This window comes from Filicampus tigris, chromosome 1, assembly GCF_054856515.1.
Source record: "Filicampus tigris isolate MCC_2025a chromosome 1, RoL_Ftig_1.0, whole genome shotgun sequence".
Classification (NCBI taxonomy): domain Eukaryota; kingdom Metazoa; phylum Chordata; class Actinopteri; order Syngnathiformes; family Syngnathidae; genus Filicampus; species Filicampus tigris.
This window is the reverse complement of record NC_141217.1, coordinates 15171618-15197436: the sequence shown is the minus strand read 5'-3', so window position 1 is coordinate 15197436 and position 25819 is coordinate 15171618. Positions and strand designations below refer to the sequence as shown.

The 25819-nt window shown below is 42.4% G+C and overlaps 1 protein-coding gene across 6 annotated transcripts in view; it reads left to right on the top strand.

The window, feature by feature from the left end:
- The window catches only part of LOC147152966 (ERC protein 2-like), a 133828-nt gene that overhangs the window by 61733 nt on the left and 46276 nt on the right, over positions 1-25819 (top strand). For all 6 annotated transcript variants that reach the window (XR_015089757.1, XM_086052970.1, XM_086052695.1 and 3 more), the window contains one exon: positions 1756-1916. Coding sequence is in view for 5 of the 6 variants with exons in the window: in XM_086052970.1 (XP_085909096.1) it covers positions 1756-1916 (161 nt within the window). In the remaining variant the exon portion in view is untranslated. The remainder of the gene's footprint in view (positions 1-1755; positions 1917-25819) is intronic.

Below are 25819 nucleotides of genomic sequence, written 5' to 3'. Positions count from 1 at the left end.
ACCGCCTATGGAGACTCACTCAGTCCCTTGTGCCCATCATCCGGAGCCTCCTTGTCACCCATCTGCCTTCTTAAGTGGTTCGGCCCAATTATCTCCACACTTTTTCCTGCCGTTGTCCCCACTATCTGTCCAAATCTCTTGCAGCCCTCTCCCCCCCCCCGTGGCATTTGAACTAGGCCTTTGAACCATCAACACCGACGCAAATGGACAAGGGGGATTTGGCCCTTACCTCTGAGCCCTCAATCAGCTTAGCCAGTCTTAGTAAGCCTTAGCCAGGCTGTGAGGCTTTCCCTTGAAGTTGAGCTAAATTAGCACGCACAGGCTTGCCGCTAAGCTGATTAGAACCCTAATTTCACTAAAATGCATTGTATTCCTTATTAATGATGTGATTGTGACACAAGAGCTAGTCTGGGTGGTGGACCAATGTTCAATGTTGGGTTGACAGATCCATATGTGACGTGGGTGACCCATAATGGCGAGTTTAGCTTTTCAAACAAAACATCAAACAATGGAAATCATTCCAAGCTATCGGTTTATCAACACCCCCACTGATCATGTGCTGGGAGACTTTGATGTGACTTTAGACTTTTTGATGTGTTGTTTTCTGGGTGAATTAACTGTTGGACGATTAGGAGGTTAATTGTTGAAGCCAGCGATGTTGTGTCTATTTAGTTTTATAGCAGTGCTTCAGTGCATTTCCAGACGACTATGAATCAAAAGCGCTTTTCAAAGTTGTGTGCGCCGCAACGTTAACTCGCCCTGCACTCGCTGGTGTGAGTGTGATCTGCATGCACAGCGAGCAGACTGTCTAACATCTGTGAAACACACCTACCAAACAGGCGGCGATGGAGAGCGTCCTGAAAATGTGCGAACGATTTGGCCCCATCATAAAAGAGGCCCGTTGCCTCTTTTATGTCCCACCCCATGCAGTGATTTCCACTTCTTTCATTTCCATTTCCCTTCCTTTATGAAAGCGCCAACAATAATTTGTCTGATCTGTCCTATCTGGGATATCTACTCATTGTCCCAATTGGAAAAAAAAAAGATGAAATGTTGTTGTCGTTGTAGTTTTCCAATTACATCATCATAATAAGGCCGACCGACTACTACAGTGCTGCATCCTTTCGTAGAGTGCTCGCTGTCAGACAATTACATACTTCCTGTGTTCGGATAATGATGCCCTAAGGTCACATCCTGTCTGTCAGACGCTCAGGTGGGACAAGTGGGCCTGAATGGTTGGAGGGCATGTGTGTTCATTGATCTCACCTGCTCTCAAGTAGACAAACACTCCAGCGTGTAAAAAAATTAGCAAGCCAAAGGAAAGAGGAGGAGACAGAAGACTTGCCGCTACAACAACAGACTCTGGTCATTTGACCTGCCCCTTATTTTCAAGCCGCCGTACATTCCATTCATTCATTTCGCCTAATTTTAGCCTTCGTTCTGACCGGCAACATCAGCCTAGTAGTTATACCTGCGCAATCTAATAAAAGCCAACACAACATCTGTGTTGTAAAATCAGCTTTTTATGCCTATTATTATGATTAATTTAGCTGCATAGAATCATTCAGAGAGGTTTTCGTACTCATTCTGGGTAACTTATTTAGCGCATGTCAGGGTTATTTGAACTTTTTTATTTTTATTTTGCAATGCTGAATTTGATATATGGGTCTCATTAGTCTGCACAAGCATCGTCTCTTATGTGGCCTGGTTCTATAGCCTACTGTTGATACCCAAAGTGTGTCTCCCCTTGACTAGCTGGAAGATCTGATGGGGGCCCTGGAGAAGACACGGCAGGAATTGGACACGACAAAGTTGCATCTGTCCTCCACTCAGCAGACCTTGCATGAGCGAGATGGACATCTCAACAGCCTGCGGCAGGAAAGACGAAAACAGCTGGAAGAAATTCTGGAAATGAAGTTAGTGTCATGCTACCCACCTACCTACATATCTGTCTACTAACCCGGGGGTCTTCAACCCTGTTCCTCGAGGGCCAGCGTCCTGCCTGTTTTCCATCTCTCCATACTGCAACACACACCTGATTTAAATAATCAGGATCGTTATCTTATATTCGTTATATTCTGCAGACCTCGCTGATATGTGAACATTTGAGTGTGGTGTGGTGTGAGCAGGGATAGATGGAAAACAGGCAGGACGCCGGCCCTCGAAGAACAGGATTGAAGACCCCTGTACTAACCTGTCTCAATCAATTCTTCACTGAATGTATGAACTGGAGCTGTCCACAAATCGGTGTTGACTCGAATTGAGATGTGTTTACGCCCTCTTTTCTTTTGCCAACTATTGTACTTTTTGTTGGAGTTGGTACTTGAGCACAAGTTGATATATATGATGAATATTTGCAAACATGTACAGAGGGATCTAAACAGGCAGAGCTTGGGAGAACCCGAATGTCATGACACTAGATGGAACAGGTTAAACCGTCAGGGTCCATAATGTGCTCTGACTCACTCTCAGTGTTAGTTGAAGATATGATGAAGAAAGAGGAAACCACGATCTTATATGTGCAATATTGATGAATCAATGATGATGTTATTTTGGATCAGAAATCTCTGTATTCATGTTAGATTTATTTGGGTTCCTGCTTATGTTGGAATTATGGGAAATGAATTAGCAGATTTTTATGCAAAATACGCTCTGAAAAAGGATATCATTAATATTCATACAGAATGTGTTATAGGAACAGCGGATGCTAAATCATTAATTCAGAAAGGAATTATGGCGATTTGGAAAACCCAAAAGGAAAAAAGCAGTGGTAATTCTAATATTTTTGTTTGGATGTTTTCTAAACAAAAACAAATACAGATAAGAATATCAGTAAAAGGGAAATCAACGCAAACACATTCTTTTTTCAAGAATATGTTCCCAGCAGGCCCACTAGTTGAAACACGACATTCTGATTAATATTGCGTTTGTGGATTATGAGTTAAGCAGCAAAATTAAAAAAAAAACGTTTTTAGCCATCTCAGGGGCCGGCCAGTTGTCACTTCTGTCAACTGAAAACGACATCGAAGTTGCTCTGGGCTCATGTAACGACCAATTACGGCTCAGCTTCAGAAAACAGGTCAGCCGTGATTGGTTGGCAGTTGTGGAGTCATTTTCAGTCGACAGAAGTGACAAAATGGCCGCCCCCAGAGATGATTGGTGGATTAACTCTTATTCCACAAACGCAATATTTGTCAGAATGCCTTGTTTCAACGAGTGGGCTTGCATAGAACATATTCTTGAAAAAAAAATGTTTCGGTTGACTTCCACTTTAAAGTACGGGATCGCTAAGAGTAGTAGTATCGTTAAAATCTTAACGATACCCATCTGCTGCCAAATCTGAACCATATACTAGAAGGTGGATGACATGAAATTGCAATTTTAGTTTACAACATTGTGTATGGGGAGAGCATGGCAGCAAGGGTTAAGCACACATGGAAAACGCCATCACAAGGTCAGAGTCAGACCAAACGTTTTGTGTTTGATGAAAGTCATGCGTTCCGATTTCATCCAAACTCTCATGGACTTCTCCTTCTGGCGCACCAAGCAAATTTTGCACATCCCAGAGGGGCAAGGGGCTTGCTTGCAGTTTTGTTTGACCTTGCTTTGTGCACTGGGGCACAGTCAGGCTGAAACAGAAAAAACATTCCCCCAATCAGATGTGTAGCAAGATGTATGCAGTGTACGCAGTCGCACGTCGTTATCGATGATGGGATCAGTTGTTGCTTTGTTGTGTGATGCTTTTTCCTGTGTTTGACAAAAAGAAAGAAAAAAAGTGGATGTGTTTCAATGTATGAGTGTGTGAATGTGAGTGGATGCAGTCATGTGTCAGTGGAGGAAATGCATGTGCGTATATTTTGAAGTGCGTGTAGCTGAAAATATGCTTGTCAGAAAAGTAACGTTATTGTCATACAAAGGCATCCGATGTATTCATTGGAAACTTTAATTCCATTCTGTCTTGCAAAGAGAATGTGCGGGTACATCTGTCTTTTGAGACGGCATATTTATAAACAGCTGGAATAAAAGAGTACTCGTGCTTGTGCCAAACGCACACACACAGAAATTTATGGCATAAACTTATCTTCCTATCTGTTCCGCTTTCCCCCATCCAAGCAGTGATTTCCAACAGGCAGACAAATGTGTTACATCTGAGACAATCACTAGTTGCGCCTCTTTTTCGATGTGAAATTGCAAACACACACAGAACATTGCCTTGGTGGGTGAATTATCCTTGTGTAGTCTGCTGGCGCTAGTCTTAAATCATTATTATATTACCACGACCGAGATATTTGAGGAAGAAAGTCGGTGTGATGGTTGGCTGACATAAACATCAAAATGACATGTGTTGTTTGTGTGCAATTCCTTTGGACTGGATGCAAGTCGACACTAACGCAAGCTAATGGAGGAGGGCACGATTTTGCGTGTGTGCGTGCGTGTGTGTGTGGTCTTAGTGCCTTCAATGCGCTGTGCATTGAGGAGGTCAGAAGCATGGGTTCGGGGTCACCGACGATGCGGATTAAAGGACTATTGAACTGTGAGTGGGGCGAAGCTTTGAGAGACTCGCTTGCATCTTAACAAGCCTCAGAGATACGCCTGCCGAATGTGCGCACACACGCTTGCGTATGCTCGCTCTTCTGTACTGTAAACACACATCCAAACACACGTGCGCACACACCACGTTCCCACAGCATGGCTCTGGTTCAACTTAGCACAGACACAAGCAAACAGGCCAGATAGGGTAGAGAATGTGGAGTAATGGGAGAACGTGAGAGGGTGGGAGGGAGCTTGGGAGGGCGTTGCAGCAGTCGGACTCGGTCGGCACACACTGAACCGTTTAAATCCTCGAAATCAGGAGAAAAGCTCGTGTGTGTGTGCCAAGTTTGTCTTTCTTTCAGTTGTAGTGTGGCATTTGTAATAAAAAAAAATTAAAAGTAATTAAAAAACGTCGCTGTAGAAAACTGGGACTCCAGTTTTGTTCATGAAAAAGACTCATCCTTTGCAGTATGGGTGCATGGAGTTGAGTTCTTCTAGTGTTGTGTGTGTGTGTGTGTGTGTGTGGACAAGTGAACTAATAATTAAATGCATCGAAAGCCAGGGTGGCCAACCACGTGGTGGCGGCCTAGTGGATCATTCGGCACCGGGCTCCAGAGTGAGTAAGGATGAAAAGTGAATTGTTCTCTCTTCCGTATGCAGCACATCTGCAGCCTATTTTATTTTGAAAAAGCGACCGCTTCCTTCTGTACGTCTTTGTCACACCTAAAGAAGTGACACCATTTTGAAGCATGACGCGGTGCTCTGCACATCAAAGTGGACGGACGTTGTCGTGCGAGCCTTTCAAAGAAAATGAGGCATCTATCACACTTACATATTGCCAAGGACAGAATAATTACAAGAGCCGCAGAAGAAGATGTAAGGGGAAAATGGTAAATGATGTGAAAAAAGAGGATAGATTTGGGGAGTGATTGATGGAGAGGGTGGGTGTTGAGGAAAAGGAGGAAGGGAATGATGGAAGGAGTGATAGAAGAAAGACAAGCGAAAACGACGAGTGGAGCTGCACATGACATGGGGAAGCAGTGTTTTGTGCGTGTGCGTGTGTAAACCCACCATGTACTGCTAGAGCAATAAACATCCCGCTACGGCAAACTGTGGAACAGCACTTTGAGTAATAGCACTGGTAAGCAGATCAAAAAGGAGTGGTGAGATTTGTATACAGTATCTTCTTTGGCAGGCCTTGAAGAATATGACTATCCAACAGTTTCACCGACAGTTCGTCCCGAAAAAAAGATATGTACAAATCTTCTTAAAGGGGAAGTCAACCCAAACATGTTTTTTTCCAGAATATGTTCTATGCCGGCCCACTAGTCTAAACACGGCATTCTGATTAATATTGCGTTTGTGGATTATGAGAAATCCACCCATTTTTAGCTGGCTCAGGGGGCGGCCATTTTGTCACTTCTGTCGACTGAAGATGACATCGAAGTTGCTCAGGGCTCAGATCAATCATGGCTCAGTTTCAGAAAACAGGTCAGCCGTGCGTTATGCATTGCCAATGATGGTTACGCAGCATGAGAAGAAACACAATATCAATCCATTCGCTCGTGTTCGAAAATAGTACATAAATAAAGGTCATTTTTCAAAGATTTTTTTTTGCGTAACCGGAATTTTTTCATAAAAAGGGATGTTCGTAACTCGAGGATTCACTGTATTAGAGACATGTCCCGGACTACATTTTGTTAGACTGGGGAGGTGTACCTGATGATTTGTTTGGTAAATTAACAGCCTTTTGAAGACTTCTATTGTCTTTAGTTGCATTTTTCTTTATATCTGCTTATTAAAAAAAAAATCATTCTGTCCTAAGCCAAGTTTTAATTTCCCTAAATCCCAGTGTCACATATTTGACGATCACTCTCTCCTCTCTCCGACATGTCTGTTGTTCTGACCTATTCTTGGCAAGCGAGAGCAACCCATGGCATAATGAATTTTAGAGCAATAGCGACGTTATGACTTTCAAATCCCCGATGTAGACATCCTGTCTCCGTAGAGCTATCGCCATGGTTACGGCGCCACAACATTCAGGAGTCCAGCTGCAGAGGCAAGGTCGTGTCCCTGCTTACCGATCTGTCTAAAGGGCCAAGACACTCTCACTGCAGTTTCGAGTACGCTACGAAATAATGGAAAAAGTGCAGACGTTTTACAATGTACACACAGGGACGTTTGCAGTTTCACGCAGCATTGTGCGCCCGTATGTGATTTTGAAATGAGTCACTCCAACCCGCCAAAGCTCACGTACAGTAAACAGGCAAGAACACGCACAGACGATGCTTTGTACGAGCGGATCGACGCACACGTAGCGATTGACGCGCGCACAAGTACGGTGTTCAAGTGCGATTGTTGTGTTAAGGCAACGATGAGACATTGAAGGTGGCTGAAAGGGATTCTCTGTGCTGCAGTGATGAGGTGGAGCTGACCACACATCACCTTCCTCTTCCTGAGCAGGTTTGTGTGCGTGTCGCCTCGTGGGAACTCGGGGCCATTCATCATGTCTGTCTGTGCTCCTGTGCCCTCTGACACCCGTGTTTACCTTCGACATGTGTGTCGGCTGTCAGCTTGCTCGGTGTGTTATTATGTCGGGGCCGCCCTACTCCGCTAACTCCTCCATTTGGTCAGTGGGGGGCCAGATCACCACGGCAATTTTAGTGAGAAATGGAAAGAGAAAAGTGGACATAAGATTGTAGCAAAGCATACTGTATATTGAGCAGGTGGGTCTTTGGAAACAATACATTGTGTATGAGTGCTTAAGTCAACCCAAACATATTTTCTTCAAGAATATGTTCCCAGAAGGCCCACTAGTTGAAACACGGCATTCTGATAAATATTGCGTTTGGGGAATAAGAGTTGATCCACCCGTTTTTAGCCATCTCTGGGGGCGGCCATTTTGTCACTTATGTCGAATGAAAATGACATCACAACTGCTCAGGTCAGGGCTCAGGTAACGGCCAACCACGGCTCACCTGTTTTCTGAAGCTGAGCCGTGATTGGTCGTTAACCCTAACATTTTCTTTACAATATGTTCTATGCGCCTTCACTAGTCTAAACACTGCATTCTGATGAATATTGCGTTTGTGGAATATGAGTTAAGCAGCAGAATCCACCCATTTTTAGCCATCTTGTGTGTTTAGGCTTGCGGGGCTGCATAGAACTTAATGTAAAGAACATTTTTGGGTTGACTTCCCCTTTAAGTGTCATCTACCAGCACTACATTTTGAAGGCCTTGGACAGATTAGATAGACGTGACACCACTTAGTGTCTGAAATGAGATTGGATAAAATATGAGAAATCCGCATACAGTACACATGCTTTGCAGGTGTCAAACTCAAAAGGGCCAAATTTGGCCTGCCACATTATTTGATATGGCCCAGGAAGGCAAATCATCCGGCAAATCATCCGTGTTGACTGCAAAAATACCAAAATTGCAAATTGTCTTTACTTTTAATAACATTGAGATTTGAGCATGTTTGTTACCAATCACCCTTTTAAAGTAACTGAAAAATTATTGAGCAACCTTTTTTTTTCTGGCTTCTGATTTCAAAAGTAGGTATCCATCAATTTGTTGTGTAGATGTGATGATATGAGGAATACATTTATATGGGTTCACCGAAAACTATAACTACAATGTGGTCCGCGACGAAAATTACTTTGACATATCTGATTACTTCAACCAGTGCAGCCAAGAGAATCGCTACAAAATGAAGACAACAGTCTGTTGGGAATAAACTAATGGAACAACTATTTGCCTTAAGGTGTACATTTTCCAACAGATGGACAGACAGACAGTTTTTATTCATTATTATCTTATCAATTTTAGAGTTTTTGTAACAGCGCAATGAACTAGTTTGCGCAGTGCACTTGGTTACTGACACACTATTTTTCCCAAAAGTGTTTTTCATAAAGATTTTTGGGTGTCATTTAAGCTTTCCAACTGTAATAGCGACTAACGCACGGGGTGTTATGTACAAATGTGGGTCACGTCTTCACTGTTGGTGCAGAGGACGTAAATGGAGGAGATATTCCTGCTTAAAATCAGAAGTGCACCATTCCAGCGAAGTGCGTGTGAAGTATGTTGTTTTAAATGTAGGTGGCCTCTATAACTTTCATTTACGGTCACTTGAAGTACACTTGATTGGAATCAAAAGAATGTACTGTACCTTTAGACATCGGAATAAACATCTCCTTAATATAACGCATGAGTTGTTGCTTGGAAAAAAACGCTTGCAAAGTGTTGATAGCCCACTCGCAAGTGTTTAGCTAAACCGATACACATTAATGAAATCATCTTTCCGGAGGGAAAAATAATCTTGTCCGGTTTGGACGCTAAAGTACAGAAAATGTGACAGAAAAAAAAAAAAATACACTGAGTAATACCTCAAAGATGGCATTTTGGAACTAAACCGAATCAAGTACAGTGCATTTTATGCTTCTCCCCCGTTTGACTTTACGACTTCTGTAACACTGACTTGATCCTTTCCTCTTTGTTTGGCACTCCCTCGCTCTCTCGCTCTATCTCTTGAAGGGTCGAAGAAGGCCTGGAATTTATCACACGTACCTAATAATTACTATCCCAGGAAATGGTCCCGAGGAAGTAGAGAAGTAGGTGCACTAGCCCTGCTAATTAGTATCCCTCGCAAATGCGCAGATACGCACACGCACACACACCCTGACGCAAAAAAGCTAATTAGTGTCATTTGGCTGGTGTAGAAGTCTCCAGTAGGCTTAATCTGATTGGCTTTTGGGAGACTAACACCCCCAAGTTTGCATGGTTGTATAAATCTCCGGGCTAATTGACTGAAAGCCTTGTGTTTGTGTGTGTGCACATGAGTGCGCAATTGATTAGGCAGGCCCCGCAGCCATAAAGAGCCAGCCCAGGACACAGCACCCAGAGGTGACCGGCGATGGCCTCCGAAACTACAGTCCAGCCCTCGGGGTCACTGATGGAATGAGGAGAAGGAAGTTGGGGGTCAGTTTGGGGGGTTGGGGCAGCCACAGGAGGAGGGGCTCTCGGCTGAGTGCCACTTAGGTTATTTTAAATATGATTTGAAAATTGCTGAATGGGTGCACAGTGAGCAAGTTACATCACGATGCCAATGAGAGACTTTGATGCAGCTGCGTGTGTAATGTTGTAGAATGTGCTGAGTTGTAAAGCAGCAATTTAAAATGGTGGCCTAGTGAAATGCCCGCATGGTTAAACATAATGGGTGTATAAAATGTTTCTGCTTGCGGAGCTTACTGGCACATATTCACACACTGTAAACACCTCTTAGACTCTGTGGTTTGTAAACACACACACACACCTGAACTCTGGTTTGTCGAACTACATGTCTGTCTTTATCCTTGAGTGCATGCCTGTGTGTGTGTGTTTGTGTGTGTGTGTGTGTGTGTGTGTGCGTGTGTGTGTGTGTACCTCAGGCTCCATCTGTCTGTTTTTCTCTCCATATTTTCTTTTATTTTTTAATCTAACATCTAATTAACTTCACAGCAGCTTTGCTTTTTCACATTCTTACCTTGACATCTGTTTCACTGAATCCCTTATAAAGGTCACTTTCACATTTTTTCCCTACACCTCTCTCAAACTTTGCTAAGTGGTTGGCATCTCGAAAGATAACCTCCTTTTTGACGTTAATAAGTAAGACGTAATTTAATCATAAATAAGACTGTTGATGAAAATCGAATGTTTTAATTGTTGTAAGTCAGTCGTCACCTGATATAAAATGAGCTAAGGGGCCATTAAATAATTTAATAATAATTTAAAAATGAAGGTGTACAATTTGGTTTTGATACAGTGAAAGTAGTGATGGGAAAATTAAGTTTTATGATACATTTGTGAAATTTTCTTACTGCTCTCGATGTAGTGCTCTTGGTTCACATATAAAGGCCGGTGCAATGAAAATGTATTACATTTCCACTGCATCTTTGAACCAAGAGTGTGCCATCTCGAAGAGTTCCAAAAATATGACAAGTGCTTCATGAAGCTTCATTCGTCCATCACACAGCCTTCACCGAGTTCTGTTCTTGCCGGAGTGCCATTTAAGTCGTTTACATGGCGACCTGAATGTTTGTTTGTTACCTCAGAACCTGCTTTCAAAACACGGTTACAGTGAAGATACATGTCGTTGCACTGAGGTTTTAATTGATAAGAATGGAAGAGCGGCCCACCACCCACTCTGCATGCACAGCAGCCGCCGGCACTTTTGGATTGTGAACGAGTGTGTATATTGGTTAATTTATGGATGCAGATCTAAACTGTAATTATCATCATGCACTTCTCGGCAGTGGCAGGAAACAGCCGGATGAACGTGCGTATTCTTTCTGATGTGCATTAAAAGTGTTTATGTGCACACAAAACAAGTGCCTACATGAGTTTGTTTTTCAGTTTGTGCATGCCAATGCTCAGGCACAGAAGAACAACCATGTGAAGAGCATGAACGATATCATAGTAAAAAAAAAAACCCTTCCAGTGCGCGTGTGTGTGTGTATATAAATATTTATGTATATATACAAATATATACAAAAATTATATTCCATGTTTGTCCAACAAATCCCCAAAGTATTAGGCTGGTTCACTGACCTCTGTGAAGACATCGCAGTATAGGGATGTCTCATCCGGGATGCGTCCTTTCTGCATGAAAAGTCATAACAGAAGCTTTTCCAAGCCATCATACGTGTTTGTAACACAATTAAATATGACATATTTCCATGTTTTTGAGGGACACAACTGTAATAAGTGCTTATGCACTTCAAACCAACTGTCAACACTGTGAAAAAAAATCTGTTTCTGTACTTTTGAGAAATCATTCATGGCTGATAGCATCTCTAAGCAAACGAGGCAGATAAGTTCGGTGAGCGTATAATCTTCCTATTTCACTTGAAAGACACCATTTTCTTGACTGAATGCGGGTCCTGGCAAGGAGCAGGGACACACCCACCTCTTCCCTGATGCACAACCTACTTCTTGAGGTTGGAGGTGCTGATGAGCGATGAGCCATTTAGTGGTCAGCATGGACACTGTGAACACTGTATTCAACAGCTGAGCAAACATTTTTATTTTCAAAAATGAATCGAGGGCAACTTCAAATGTGGGCCGCATGCGGCCCGCGGACTACCAGTTGCCCATTCTTGTTTTAACTTAAAATGGTCAAAATCTTTTGATTTCAACCTCTCAACAGTAAAACCTCTCCAATTTCTGTCATCCTCCATGAAAGCAGACAATTATCTTGGGTTCAATCAAAATAAAATATGTGCAGACATCTGCTTTTATTTTGGGCAACAATGGACAACATTTTTGCCGGCTTTCATCCAGATTACGGGCGAAACCAGTCACTGACTCATAATCACTTAATAATAATAGTAAAAAATTGAAAAAAATATATTATTCTGGGGCATCAAAATCAATGGTCGCCCCGAGCATCCAACATTCTTCGCACGCCACTGTTGAGAGCTTCCGCTAAGCAATGTTGTGTGCTATGGTAAGGCTTGTTGTAGACATACATTATTTCCATTTCTTGTCAAGCCTTAAAATCCTGTGGCAGTTGTATGCCTCAAAGGTTGTCAAAATTGTTGTGCGGCTTCATCCCAGCCACTTTGTCTCTTTGTCCCAAAGCTCAGAAGAAATACGCTTTTATTTTTTTCTTTCTCAGAGCTCACACAGACGCGTGTTGTGTTCAGATATTCACTGAATTTGACAATATGTATTGGATTACAACACAACGCTCCCCGGCACTCACAGCCCCATTCTATACACAGGTCTCTGAGTTCAGCATTTACAAAAATCAAATGTGTGTATTTGGCTTTGGGTTACACTTGATTGAATTAGAAGAAATGGTGCACACATGTGCACACGCACACGATAACACACTCACGGGCTCTCGCAAACACACAACCTCACAAGCACACTGATTTCTATTAAGTTAAAAAAAAGGAAAAAAAAAAAAAAAAAAAGCAAGTTGAGTGTCTTCTTCCATTGCAAGGGCTTTTATGTGATAAGATCGGAGTGCTCTCCTATGCTGGATTCCTGAGCACATCAAACAACGGTAAACCACATCACAGAGGCAGGAAGAGCATAGCTCCATTAGCTTGCCCATAAAGAACACGTGCGCGTGTGTGTGTGTGCGTGTAACAGGAGGGCTACAAAAGGTGGACACACATAGCACAAACCTACTGCGGCATGCGGACCCCTGACATATTTAAAAATTGAAGTTCCCATTTTTGAATGGGCAACATTGCCCATAATTTGCCGCATTCTCCCGTTAAATGCGTACACGTGTACGCTCAGTATCACCATCGTGCCAGTCCATTCTACAGTACATTTCATTCATTCATCGTAATTTAACATGATGGCCTGTTTAAAAAAAAAACAAAAAAAAAAACGTCTTGACGTAATAACTTTGCGACACCAGAAAAACAAGCATTTTGGAATCGGTTTGTTGACCAGATGGCTGTCATTAACTTTACTAGTATACTAGTGACACAGGCATACCCCCAGCAGAAACACACACACACACACACAACAACAAAGGTCCCCTAAACTCCGTTCACGGGGTAGAACAAGTCCCAGTCATGTCTTTGACTTCTTGCATGCTTACAGAAACGCCGCTGTCACAAGGTGTTGGCTGACATTCTTAATACGTTGGGAGAGGTAGGAGGAGCAAGGAGGAGATGCAGTCAAATGTATTTCAACGAGCAGTGCGGAGAGACAGACAGTGACCCAGATGGGGTGTATGGCTTTTCTTTTTCACATTAATTTGAAACAGATCTGCATGACACACAGAGGCCGAGCAACATGTACTGAGATACTGTCGCCCCGCACTTGGCCTTGGGGGGGGATCTGATTGGAACTGGATATCATCGTCATTGTTCTGCTGTCTGTGTCTTCCGTGAAAGGATGTCATTATCATCCGTGCACGTGTGAGGCATCGGAAAAGCATCCACATGTGCTGGTAGTGCGGCAAATGAGTGAGAGCAAGTAAGCTTAGGGAGAAAATGTGGCAAATTTGTCCCCGTGACTGAATGGAATGAAGACGCAGGGCCCACCCAGCTCTTTGCTAAGCCTTTGCTAATATGTATTTATTCAGGGGCTTAGCCTGCCGGCGATCATTTCATCTTTTGGGCTCGCGAGTTGATGTTGTGCCCACCTAAGGCCCACGCATGATGCAAACGGTGACTCGCACACAAAGAGAAGTGCGCGATACCACACGGGATGGCCCAAATGTGCGGGAGAGAAGGATGCGAAGTAGATAATGGCAAGAAGCGAAAGCAAAGGTGTGCATGGAGCAATTTTGTTGTCGATTCCTAATTGCCGACTGCTCCTGTTGTGTTTTCGGCTTGGTTTGAGCATATCCAATGTAACCTAGTCGCAAAGGAGCCTCTGCCAGACCAAATAATCACACATAGAGGCACGTTGAGCGTTGAACCGTACCGAAGGCTTTCATGGTGCCGCCGACTCGTGACACCTCGGGCAAAAGCTCAAGACATAAAACAATTCCAACGCATTGTTTAGGTCCTCATCCTGGCACTGTTTGTTTGTCAGGCTCAAAGGGCCTCGGTTTTTCCTGACATCAATGTCCTGGCATGTCACTTTGGCTGATTAGCGCACATTAAACACACACGCAGATGCATGCAAGCAGACAATTAGCTAAGATGTCAAACACACAGACACACAGAAAAACACAGTGTTTTTGTTTCCGCCAAGCCGCTTCCTAGGATGACTCAACCACATGAAAGCTGATAAAAGTGCAGCGTTTTTCATCGACGTCAACCGTAGTTGTCATTTTGAATTTCCCAAGTATTTGATATAAAAGAATTGTTTGCAAAACATTTGATCAGCTGCACAGCGGCAACCAGGAAAATAACATTTTTCATCTCCTTTTTGTGTGATTACACTTGTGTGTCGTCACGAGTGGTGTCGTGGTTCATTCGCCTGCCTTCGATGGAGGCAGCGTGGGTTCACTTCCCGCTCGGTGATGGCGTGGAAGTGAGAGTGACAATCTGTCTCTATGCGTGCCCTCTAACTGAATGGCGACCCGTCCATGGTGTTGTCCGCCTGCAGTCCGTCACCAGGGAGCGGCTTCAGCTCACCCGTAATCCTGAACAGGATAGGCAGCAGAAAAAAAAATGATGGATGGATGCTTGCGCTGATAGCTCATGATGTGTTTGAGAGCGGCGTGGAAAAGCATGAAAGTACATGTTGAAGGCTAATTGAATTGTTTTAATGGCTGTAGAAGTGTTTATTATACAGTAACTACAGTGTAATTATCAATCATTTGCAGCAATGGGCCACTGTCAGCTGTCTCTCGAGCCCCCCTTCATCTCGTGGCCCCGGGCAATATCCTGGGTTGTTTGCCCTGTTTTGCGATGTCTCTGCATGCGATATTATGTATTCATCATAGACTCCTTATTAGAAAACAAAAAAACTGTAAATTGCTGTTTACAGTACATTTTGCATTTTGGATTCTGCATGGGATAGGATGAGACATATACATACGGCATGGCTCAGTGGTAGAGTGGTCGTTTCCCAACCCAGAGGTTGTGGGTTCGATCCCCGGCCATTATTGCGACCATGTCGAAGTGTCCTTGAGCTGATGCTGCGTTATCAGTAAGTAGATGAGTTACAGTGTGAAGCGCTTTGAGTACCAAATTTAGAAAAGCGCTATACAAGTGACAGACAATTTACCATATATATATATATATATATATATATATATATATATATATATATATGTATATATATATATATATATATATATGCAATATAAAGCAATGTCAGTATGTCAGGTAATTATCATTTTGTGTAATGGTAATACAAAATGCAAAAAAAATATTTAACCGACCTTGATGGTGGCACTTTTCTGAGGCGATATTTTGTATGAAACGTTTAAGAATCAATGACTTAGCCTCAAACTCGTCATTAAAAGGTATTTCCACTTCTATTTTGAGGGACTTATCCGTCCGTGTCTTTGAACTAGGGCAAGTGAGCATAATACTGCAGCTATTTCAAACTAAGGCTTAAAAATGACTTGAATATGAATCAATAACTTCAAGCTCCACCATCTGCTTTGTCATTCCGTTCTGAATGCCAAGGTGCAACAGTGGCACAATATAACCGCCGCCACCAAACTGGCAGCTCATAAACACATAGACAGTACACTCCTTTATGTAATCATAGCCAGCAGAAAGCCTGAGTGGAAGCCATTGTTAAAATTACCGTGATGTAACCCACCCAGGGAGCTTGCTTAATTGGCTGTGCATGAGTGTGTTATCTAGGTGGGAATCAGCGGTTCTGTCAGTAGCATGCGACTGCAAACTACCGGTCTCTTCATGAGAAACCAGACATGAGCTGGACCAGGTGTGTGGGAGGGCTGGCCGAGTAGTCGACAGTTGAGTCAGTCTGCGTTTACGTCGTCTGTGCTTACGTTTATATTCATGCGCGTTTGTGGACGTTGCGACATCGTCAAGGCAGAAAATGTCGACGGGCGTTTTGCACTTGTGACTCCAGTGATTACAAGGCGCATAGTTTGGCCGTTACACGCTTGCGTGCGCGTGGACGTGCTTCCTCGGCTGTAATTTTTTATTCGCTTGTAAAGTATAAAAAGACACACAGCTTCTTCCAGTAACTTTGAATCTTCACATGAACCATATTTATTATAACTACTCATAACTACAAGTATGTCTCTGTTAGGAATTCACACCGAATAAGAAAAATGCAATGAGAAGACCGAGTGCACCAGAGGCATGATCTGTCTGCACTCCCTACATATAAATTACCCAGATTATAGAGCAGTGTGACTGGCTGTACTGTATGCGTGTGCGCGTGCGCGCGTGGGTGTGTGTGTGTGTGTGTGTGTGTGTGTGTGTCTGAGTTCTATAATGTGTTAATGCTGATACCGGGGATTTTGCTTGCTTGCACTTAGGTATGCGTCTCGTTCCAAGTCCTTCCCTATTCGTATTGACATTGAAATAATAGTGAGTTTTCATTAAAAGACCAAGTGCTGATCACGTTACTCTTTGATCCCATGATCCTCCCTGATCTGGTTAAATATACAGCAGACCTGCCCAGACCTGGTTAGCGCTCCTCTAATCATCGGCCTGATCTCATCCTCTGAGCGCGTGTGCGTGCTTGTGTGTGTGAAACCCTGCGTCTACCTCGTCACATCTGTATCTTTATTGCATCTTTTTTGTGTTTAATTCTTGGCTTTGAATGTTCATGCCGTAAAGCTGACTTAATGAAGTCTGTGTAAGTTAGTATGTGGTCAGAGTGTGTTTGTGTCGTAGTCTATAAACATGATGCGCCGTTCTTGCTGCCTCATCTCAAAGCGGAGCTGGGAAAGATGATTTGCGTAGCATATACAGTACATGTAGGTGCACATATCCAAGTAATGGCATTCTCGTTCCTTAGCTCGAGGCGTTTCTCAAAGGACATTTTTACGACGCATTAAATGGTGATGCATGGTAAGAATTTTCCTGGCCATGCTAATGATTTTCCCAACTGGAATCTATTCTTTACTATTTACCGCTAATCTTCTGTTTATGTTGTGGGGAGGAGAAATGTGGAGTTTCAAAGATTTTTGTTAGGTTAGAATATTGGAGATACTTTTTTTTATTATAATGCACTTCAACACAACGTACTAATACAGGGGTCAGCAACATGGGGCTTGCTGGCATCAGGTATGCCCCAAGGACCATATGCGTAGGCTGCGGGACGATTTTAAAAATAACTCACCAGTAATGGGATATTGTGGTTGTGTCGTAGAAGTGGTCTTTTGAAAACGTAAATACTTGCTTCAGAAATCATGTGTTGCATATTGATATTTATCCTGTCCGTATCTTGATATGTTATTACACTGCAGCAAATTTTAATCAGAGATGAGACTAAACGTATTTTTGATGCTGATTAAAGGAAAAAAACTCTTTGTTTTTTCTAGTGCATCATGTTTTTGAGATATTTTCATTTTTTGTTTATAAATTTGAACTATGAAAGCTTACGGATGTTTCAGAAAAAAAAGTCCACTTATTGCTGAACCTAACTCTTAATTCCTGAAAATTGCTAAACATAGTACGGCATAATATGTATTAGTATTATTATCATTATTATTATGAAAACCTGATGTGTGAGAGAAGATTCGGAATCAGAGCAAAAAAATCTATCTATAAAAGCTTACTTGTTTATCTGATTAAAACATTTAGTGAAACCTGTTGGCCAGTGTTATTGATAATTATTGTGAAAAACTGACCTGATCAGGGTCTTAATAAAGATGATCAGCATGTATTATTAATGATAACATATAATTAAAACCCTTGTATTGTGTTGCGGGTCAAAATTGACGTCAATTCCGGGGTGGATTTGAACCCAACACAATACAAAGTTTCTAAAGGTAAACTGAGCAAATGTGTTATTTCACATTTTATTTGTTATGGCATATCAAACTGGTAGCCTTCACATTAGTCAGTACCCAAGAAATAGTTCTGACTTTCAAAAAAGGTTGTTGACCACTGTACGGATAAATGCCCCCGAGGACAAATGTTTTGCTCTCCGGTTCAGTTGTTGTGAACACTTGTAACTGGAAGTAACACCAAACGGTTGTAGCTGTGATCGGCAGAGTGTGGGTTGAATTTTAGCGTGAACTTGGGTATCCTTTACTCGCTGACGGGAAAACCGACAGTCCCACCTCCAAGCAAAACAGTCACACTGAGACAAATCCGGGCCAAAGGACAGTGTTGTCTTGCACTGGGCGAAAACCGAGCCTGTGTTCCGGTGACCACATTTGTTGGTTACATAATTGTCTGGGATGTTTTGCATACTGTGGGACGCAGATACTGATCTGTCCTCTTTATCTCAAACCACTTTTGAAACTAAACAAGGATCCCATCTTCAGGACAGTGATATCTAAGAAATTGGCTGTAAATTTGCGTGCGCGTTGTTCTGTATGTCACAACGGCTCCTGGAAATAAATGTGGTGGCCTCCCATCCCACCGCATGTCAGCTGTGGTTCAACTGTGGTCCAATGCCAGGTTCTACAATTGGAGCTCGGGATCTGCCAGTCTGGACCAGTCTTTCATCATCTATGTGCAAACACGTGCAATTTTACTGTAGGCCTGCGTGCTTCTGTCGTGGCACCACACCAGGTTATACTCTGCGCATGATATTTTCGGGCTCTCTGGCCCCTTGTCAAGAGTTTTCCGAGTATTTCCAAGCTGCAGTTAAATGACCAATGTGAGTGATACACTTTAGGGGGCAGGAAAGGCTCGAGGAATGGGGAACAAGGAAAGCAAGGAGGGTAATTGAAGGTTTCAGGGTAATAGTTAGACCAAGGATTGCTACTTCAACGTGTTTGCCTAACTTCTTTGAACTTAATATTTTGCCCCACTGTGGAATGAGCGTCGGTCACTATGTATATGAATAAAGATAGTGGGCAAGCAAAATCCCGATGCAGAGGTGCGGCCGTTCTGTAATTTGTTTCACGTCTCTTTCAATAACAACGATGTGTAAGGAGTTTTGATTGGGTGTGGAAGGAGATTTCATAACAGTGGACCTCCTGGCTAAGGTCTTATTTGAGGGTATTACATTTGACTTAACGTGATGCAAAACTGAAGGTAATGTACTTGGCATTTCTGGCACAGCGGAACATTTTACTGTCACTCCACTGCTGCCGATATCATGTTCAGCTGTCTTTCGAAAGGCCAGCAGTCAGCATTTACTCCAATGATGACACAAAATGCTGCTGTTACAGCACTGTATTGAGCCAATGAAATACCATAAATGATGCTAATCTCCAAGGTGCTTCACTGACACGCACTGTAAATGTACTGCAGGCCTACGTACCTTGCATTGGCCAAGAAGGAAACCATTACATTTTGATCCAGATCTGGATAAAGATGCATGGATCTATGGTGCATTTTCGCTTTTGTTAATGGGAATGTTTTTCTCCACGTTATTGAATGTGTCTGTGAATGATGCACGAATGACACATTTCAGGTTTATGAGGGCAATTAAGGAGGGTTGTGCAATCAATCGAAATGTTATTACAATTACGAATATTAAACTCCACGATTACAAAATTGGCATAATTGTAAAAAAATTATTACTATGCATTTATATCCAACGCATTGTTTGTTCACACAAACAATGATTGTTTAAATAATCCTGATTTCAATAATTACCAAAATAATCATGATTCATATTTTTTTCATAATAGAGCAACCCTATAATACACTATTTACTTTTTGTCTTTTCAGGGGCTACTTCTAAACAAAACATGCTATTGTTCTTAACTTCCCTAAAAGTGAGCTGCAACTTTGCAACGATATCAAAATGCAGGTGTCAGTGTGACCACTGCTTTAAAGAACACGGCTGCTTTATATGTGTGTTTGTCTGTTTGAGTTTGAGACGATAAAGAGGGAAAACAAACCTCCCCTTTAAGAAATTACCAACTGCTCTTCTGCCAAGTTTGGGTCAGACTTCATTTTTGGACTTGTGTTGGAGGCTTGTGCCAGGCTATGCCAGACACTTGGACAAACATATCGTGTATGTTATGCTTGAGTTGATGTAAAAGGCAAAGTCTCTCGAGGAAGTTCTAGGGGAAAAAAACTGCCAATCACATCACAAGCTTCACTTCCTTGGTGTCCGACCAAGCTTTCTCTATTTATTTATGCAAGTTTACAGCAAGGATCCACCCGAGCCTTTGCTGATCCTATAAGGGTGATACAATGAACCTGGAAGCGAGAGCTTGCTGTATAATAAAAGCACCAGCTTTGGGTTTTATGCTTATTTGCTTTTCAAGATCACAATCTCAATCTTGACATTTTTGTTTCAGATGTAGAGTCAGATTCAGGATGTATTCGGCATGAAGACCACAGACAACCTGACTCTGTCCTCAGTGCAAAAATAAACCTACCAACACTTTTGCAATTTAATCATTATCATGCTGTGTCTTGTCCATACCTTACACGTAAGGCTGGATATGATGGTTGGGAGAAATCTGAGCCGCTCTTGTTCTTTTCTTAAATAGTTAATTTGTCTCCATCTTAATTTAACACTAAAATACTTACATATTGAATTGTACTGCACACAATTGTCACATTTGACAGCATTTTGTATTTATTTAGCTGTGCCTTTCAAATGGAACTCATGAAAGCGAGATATTGCTTGTACAGGTATTTTGCCTTCTAGCTGTCATCTATCTATAATGATTTTTTTCATGCTCTAAGCATTTTTACTCAAACATGTCATTTATCTCGATCCTTTAATCTCATGTTTGTTTGTTTTTTTTCCCCTCGAATTGATCATAAAAAACACACTGACTTACTCTTAAAGCGCTTCGGTATATCTTGGTGTGTATGATAAATATTGTCAATGATTGGAGCTGAGAGTTTAGTTTGGGACTAATGTTAGAAATCTCTCGCTGTGTCGTTAATCTGCGTTCATACACACAAGGCCACCTGGTCCCGCTCTGTGTTTGTGTCTCTCTATCTTGCTTCTCGCCTGGAATGCACCGGTGGCCCGTCTGGTCCAGCTCATCTCTGGGAGCAGTCAGCCACCTCTCCTCGTCCCTGCTCCCACTCTAAACATTTGGCTACTTTTGGCAGATTTGTTGATTTTTGTCCCCTCATGTTTTCCCTCTTGTTGCTGTAAAACTGATGCATACCCTTTCAATTAGACCAGTCGGTCAGAGCACCAGTGAGGGAGTGGGAGTGAGCGGAGTAAGTGGGTTGTATATTTTATTAGTGAAGTGAAAACACACACAAACTGGCCCGGTTCTGGGGGAACCATCTGTTGTCATGGCTTTTTCTTGGGAGCTAACATTATAGCATTCTTGCCTGAAGCACAGGATTACGATTACTAATTTCCAATATACACATATGGTAAATTATTGTATTGCATATATACATATTGCTGTACCTTCTACCTCCAAAATAGCAACTTTTCAGGAGACCCCAAAAATGGTAAATTTGTTCAAGCATTCCATCATGAAAGAGAGCAAGCCATTTTCAACACTTTAGATTGGTCAATAACATTTAAATGTAACACCCACACGTGCGGACCGACCAATAGAATCATGTCATGTCATCTTCCAAACCGCTTATCCTATACAGGGTCGCGGGGAGTTGCTGGAGCCTATCCCAGCCGTCAACGGGCGAAGGCAGACTACACCCCGAACTGGTCGCCAGCCAGTTGCAGGGCAACCAATAGAATTGATTTTTGAAAAGATATGAAGTTCACCAAAATGTGAGTTATGAGGTTTTGGCCCGATGCCAGCAATATATATGATACGTTATTAAATTATTATATAGCGCGCATTTGGCAAGTGACCAGAGTGAAAATAGAATGAGCCCACATGTAAAGATGTAAAATATTTCTTTATAACAAGGCAAGGTGAAGCTATAATGCTTCTAACGCTGGAAATATACCCCCTTTGACTTTAAAGTCTATAAATAATAGTGTCCGTCAACCATGTCCCTTCTCATGTCCTCTGCTTGCGCTCACCACAGGCAGACTGATTAGTTGGACACCCCCAACCCCACCCGCCTCCCCGCCACCATTACGCCACCAGCAGCCCTCGCTGCAGCTTCACACACTTGCAATCACGGAATGGCCATAAAATCCCCACGGAATGTCTCAGCAGAGCTGGACAGTTAAGAGTCTTGATCACAAACTAGAGGAGCTTATAATGGATGTTCTGGGAACTGATATTAGTAGGCTCCCCGTGATCTTGCTTAGGGAATATATCACACTTTCAAGGAAGACATGAAGGCGCAAACGTGTGCACAGAGTGCGCTGTTCTCAGGGGCAGTATTGATGGTTCCCTGGGGCATCCCACGAACGCATCTGTTTCTGTCCGGCTGACTCTCCACACTCATAATTTCAAGTAAGTCATAACACAAATTATAAACACATCTCCCTCAACGGTGACGCCAAGGAATAACAACGTGGAGTGCGCTGAGCTGATTTAGGACAAAGTCAGACTCTTAAATCTTTACCTTTACTTGTTATTCCCTGCTCTACTTCCTATCTTCCCTTTCTCTCATGTAGCTCAGATACATGTTTTCATCCATAACCTTCTCCTTTTGATTAGCAGTTTTTAAAAATGTGTTTGTCTTACCCCTCATTTTTTTCCGAGGTGGGTCCGGCCTGCTCGTGTCCGATTTACCCTGTGACATCACCGTCTGTCAACAGCAGTTCCACAGCCAGGGCATTTTCATCTAAGTCCTATCTCCTCATTTGTCATCCTTTTGTCCTCAATACCAACCCCTGCCTCACATCTCCTTGCCCCCCCCCGCCCCCTTTTTCTTTACCTCGTCTCTATTTTCTTTCCATTTCTGACCTCTCCGACTCCTTTTCCTTTCACCTCCTGTCACACAGTCATGTACTCTAACCATCCATCTCCCACCAATGTAGAGCCGAGCGTCTCAATATGTCCTGGGCCCATTAAAGTTCAATTGGAATCACATGTTGTACTTGAACGAAGATATCCCCCCCCCCCCCCCCCCCTTATAAATAAGATGTCAGTCCAAGCTACAGTATGTGCTGGCCACTTTGGAAACCTAAGTGCACACTTATAATATGTGCTATGTGTATAAAGACACAGCTTTTCACACGAGATCCATGTTTATTATATTACCCAAAAAGCTATTATTTACTAGACAAAAAAAGTTTTACCCTGAAGACCCAGCAACAGGATTTATCTACTCTATTATTACAGTGCCTTATGACTTCGGAGTGCAGAGGGTCTGACTTTTATGAAGATCGATCGTGCGCTCGTCGTGACAACAACATTTCATTGTCACCCTTTCCACCTCACAGGAAATGAAGATAATCCTTTGTTGGTCAACGACACGCCAAGTGTAAGTTAAGCAGGGAGTGAGACCAGAGGGTAGGAAAGCAAACGTGTTGACTTGGTGAAAAGTGCAAGCATTTGTCTTGTGTGCTTGTCGGCCTCATAATGAATCCTGGTGGTTTACATCGGAGCCCAAATGGTCACTCAAATTAGTTTGATTCAAAGGGCAAATCATCGCACTGACACACGCTATGCATCCAGTGGACACACATTCATTGATTGAGGATGTAGGAGGCAGAGTTTATTGGCTGGCTAATCATAATAATGATCCTTTTTATTGTTTTAGGAAGACATCAGTCAGCATACCTCTACAGGACCTCTCCGAGTGCACCCCACAGGGAGACAGCGCTGTAATCTGCTGAGCTCATTTACAAACTGGAGGGGACAGGGCAGCCGTTGATTCTGGGGTCCATCTCAGAGAGTTCTAAGGGCCAATCAATAACGAAAGAAATGCAATTCTACAGAGAGTTAGCTTGCCGTATAAGGGGGAGGAACCCAATGCGCTTGAATCTCGACAAGGTCCAGATGTGTGACATTCAAGCTATAACGTACGTTCCTATGACATCAGGATTATTTTCTTTTTGTAATGGATCAATCTTTAACAGGTTAAAAAAAAAAAAAAAAGCAAAAAAAAGTTTGTTTTTCTTTTTACTAGCGATTGAAAACACATCGTGAACTATGGTTATGCAGCAATATTTGAATAATTGACTCAGTGGGGGTTAAAGAGATGGATCTCTGTTTTTGAGATGAGTTCACAGATAATATAAACTTATCTTTCAAAACTGCTAACCTTTGACCTCACTCTGTTAGTGCTTGAATGAAGAAATACAGAAGAAAATGAGCTAGATGAGAGTTTGAGAGTTTGAATGTGGCAGTGTGCTGTAATGATGGCCCCTTCCTTGATGTATGTTGATGTTGTAGGCAATGTTCATGATTGTGGACACACTCGGATGCCTTCTTGAAACATTTACTGTATTTCTCTCAACTGTTCATTCGGTCCGTAAGCTCACCCGTGTAGAATCGATCGAGCTTGATGTACATTTGCTGGCAAACAAATTAACCTTTTATTTTACCTGCGTGTGTTTCGATGGGATCTTTGAAAAGAATGTCACTGGAGCCGTGGGCAGTAAACTCATTCACTGCCATTGACGGATTGACTTTTCTTTTCACAGTCCATACAGTCGATCCCAGGAATGTATTTATATTTTGTCACATTTTTTCAAACGTTAGGGTAAAAGAGGGTCTGAAAATGTCTGGCGGTGAATTTAATGTAGTGCCCGGACAGCAGTTCACGGTTTCTATGCTTTACTCAAGGGTTAGTTCTTTTCACCATGTTCTTGTGAGTGGTAATTTAGTAGGAATTATTCGATTAGCTTTGATCAATCCTTAATTTCAATAACATGACAAAGATTAAAGCTAATCAAAAAAGAATATGTCTGTTCTGTCGCTAAATTGCTCAAAAATCCCACCAGTTATGGTACATTTTCTATTGCCTAATCCGGAGCACTGAAAATCTAAAGTTTTGTACAGTACACTTCACAAGTCCATTTGGTCGACCTTTTAGTAGCCAATAGTGTACAGGGCTTGACTTGTATTTTCTCAGAGATGTTCATACAGTAAAATTTTAATGACACCTGCGCAATATTGAAATGCGGTCTGGTGCTGGCTGGGTTCAGTTGAAAGCACGTGCGCCGGTGCAATGTAAGTCTGTATGCGCATGTGTTTGTGTGCGTTCCCATTACAGTGAGCATTAAAAGAAATAACAGTGAAGGTGTGTGGAGACGAAAAGTGTCACGTCAGAGCTGCTGCGTGATTAATGGTGTGATTAGCCGCGCCGATCCACATGTCAGAACACACACCCATGCGCACACAAATACCGGCACGAATGGGAGTAACCATGTGAGCGCACACAAACACACAGCGGCCTATTAATGGTCTTGAATGGGAGAATCCAGATGCGGTGCAAGGATAATTGTACTAAAAACACCAAATGTAGAGTCCCAGGCCAGCGAGACTTTAGTCGGGGCTCAGTGTGTTTATTTTTGCAATTGAGTTATTACTGCAGGGACTTAAATCATGGAATAAAAACACTCCAATGCAGGTCAATTTTTAATTGAGCCCAAAGTGCAATTTGAATGTGCCCTCTCTCTTCCTCTTCCACTAAAGTCAACCCACATATTACCTTGCATTGACATGTTCCTGATTACCTCCGCCAAGGAGGTTATGGCTTCATCATCAACAGATGCTGTTTTTTTGTCTGTGAGCATATATAATTTAGAACTATTACTTGAGTGTTGTATTGCAGGAAAATCCACCACCGACCCCATTTTTTATAAACCCAACAGAGAAAGAAAGAAAAAAAACTTGGATTTGGACCATGTTGCAGCAGACACCACATCCATCAATAGAAGTTTCATGTCAGAGCCCTGTCAGTCAAG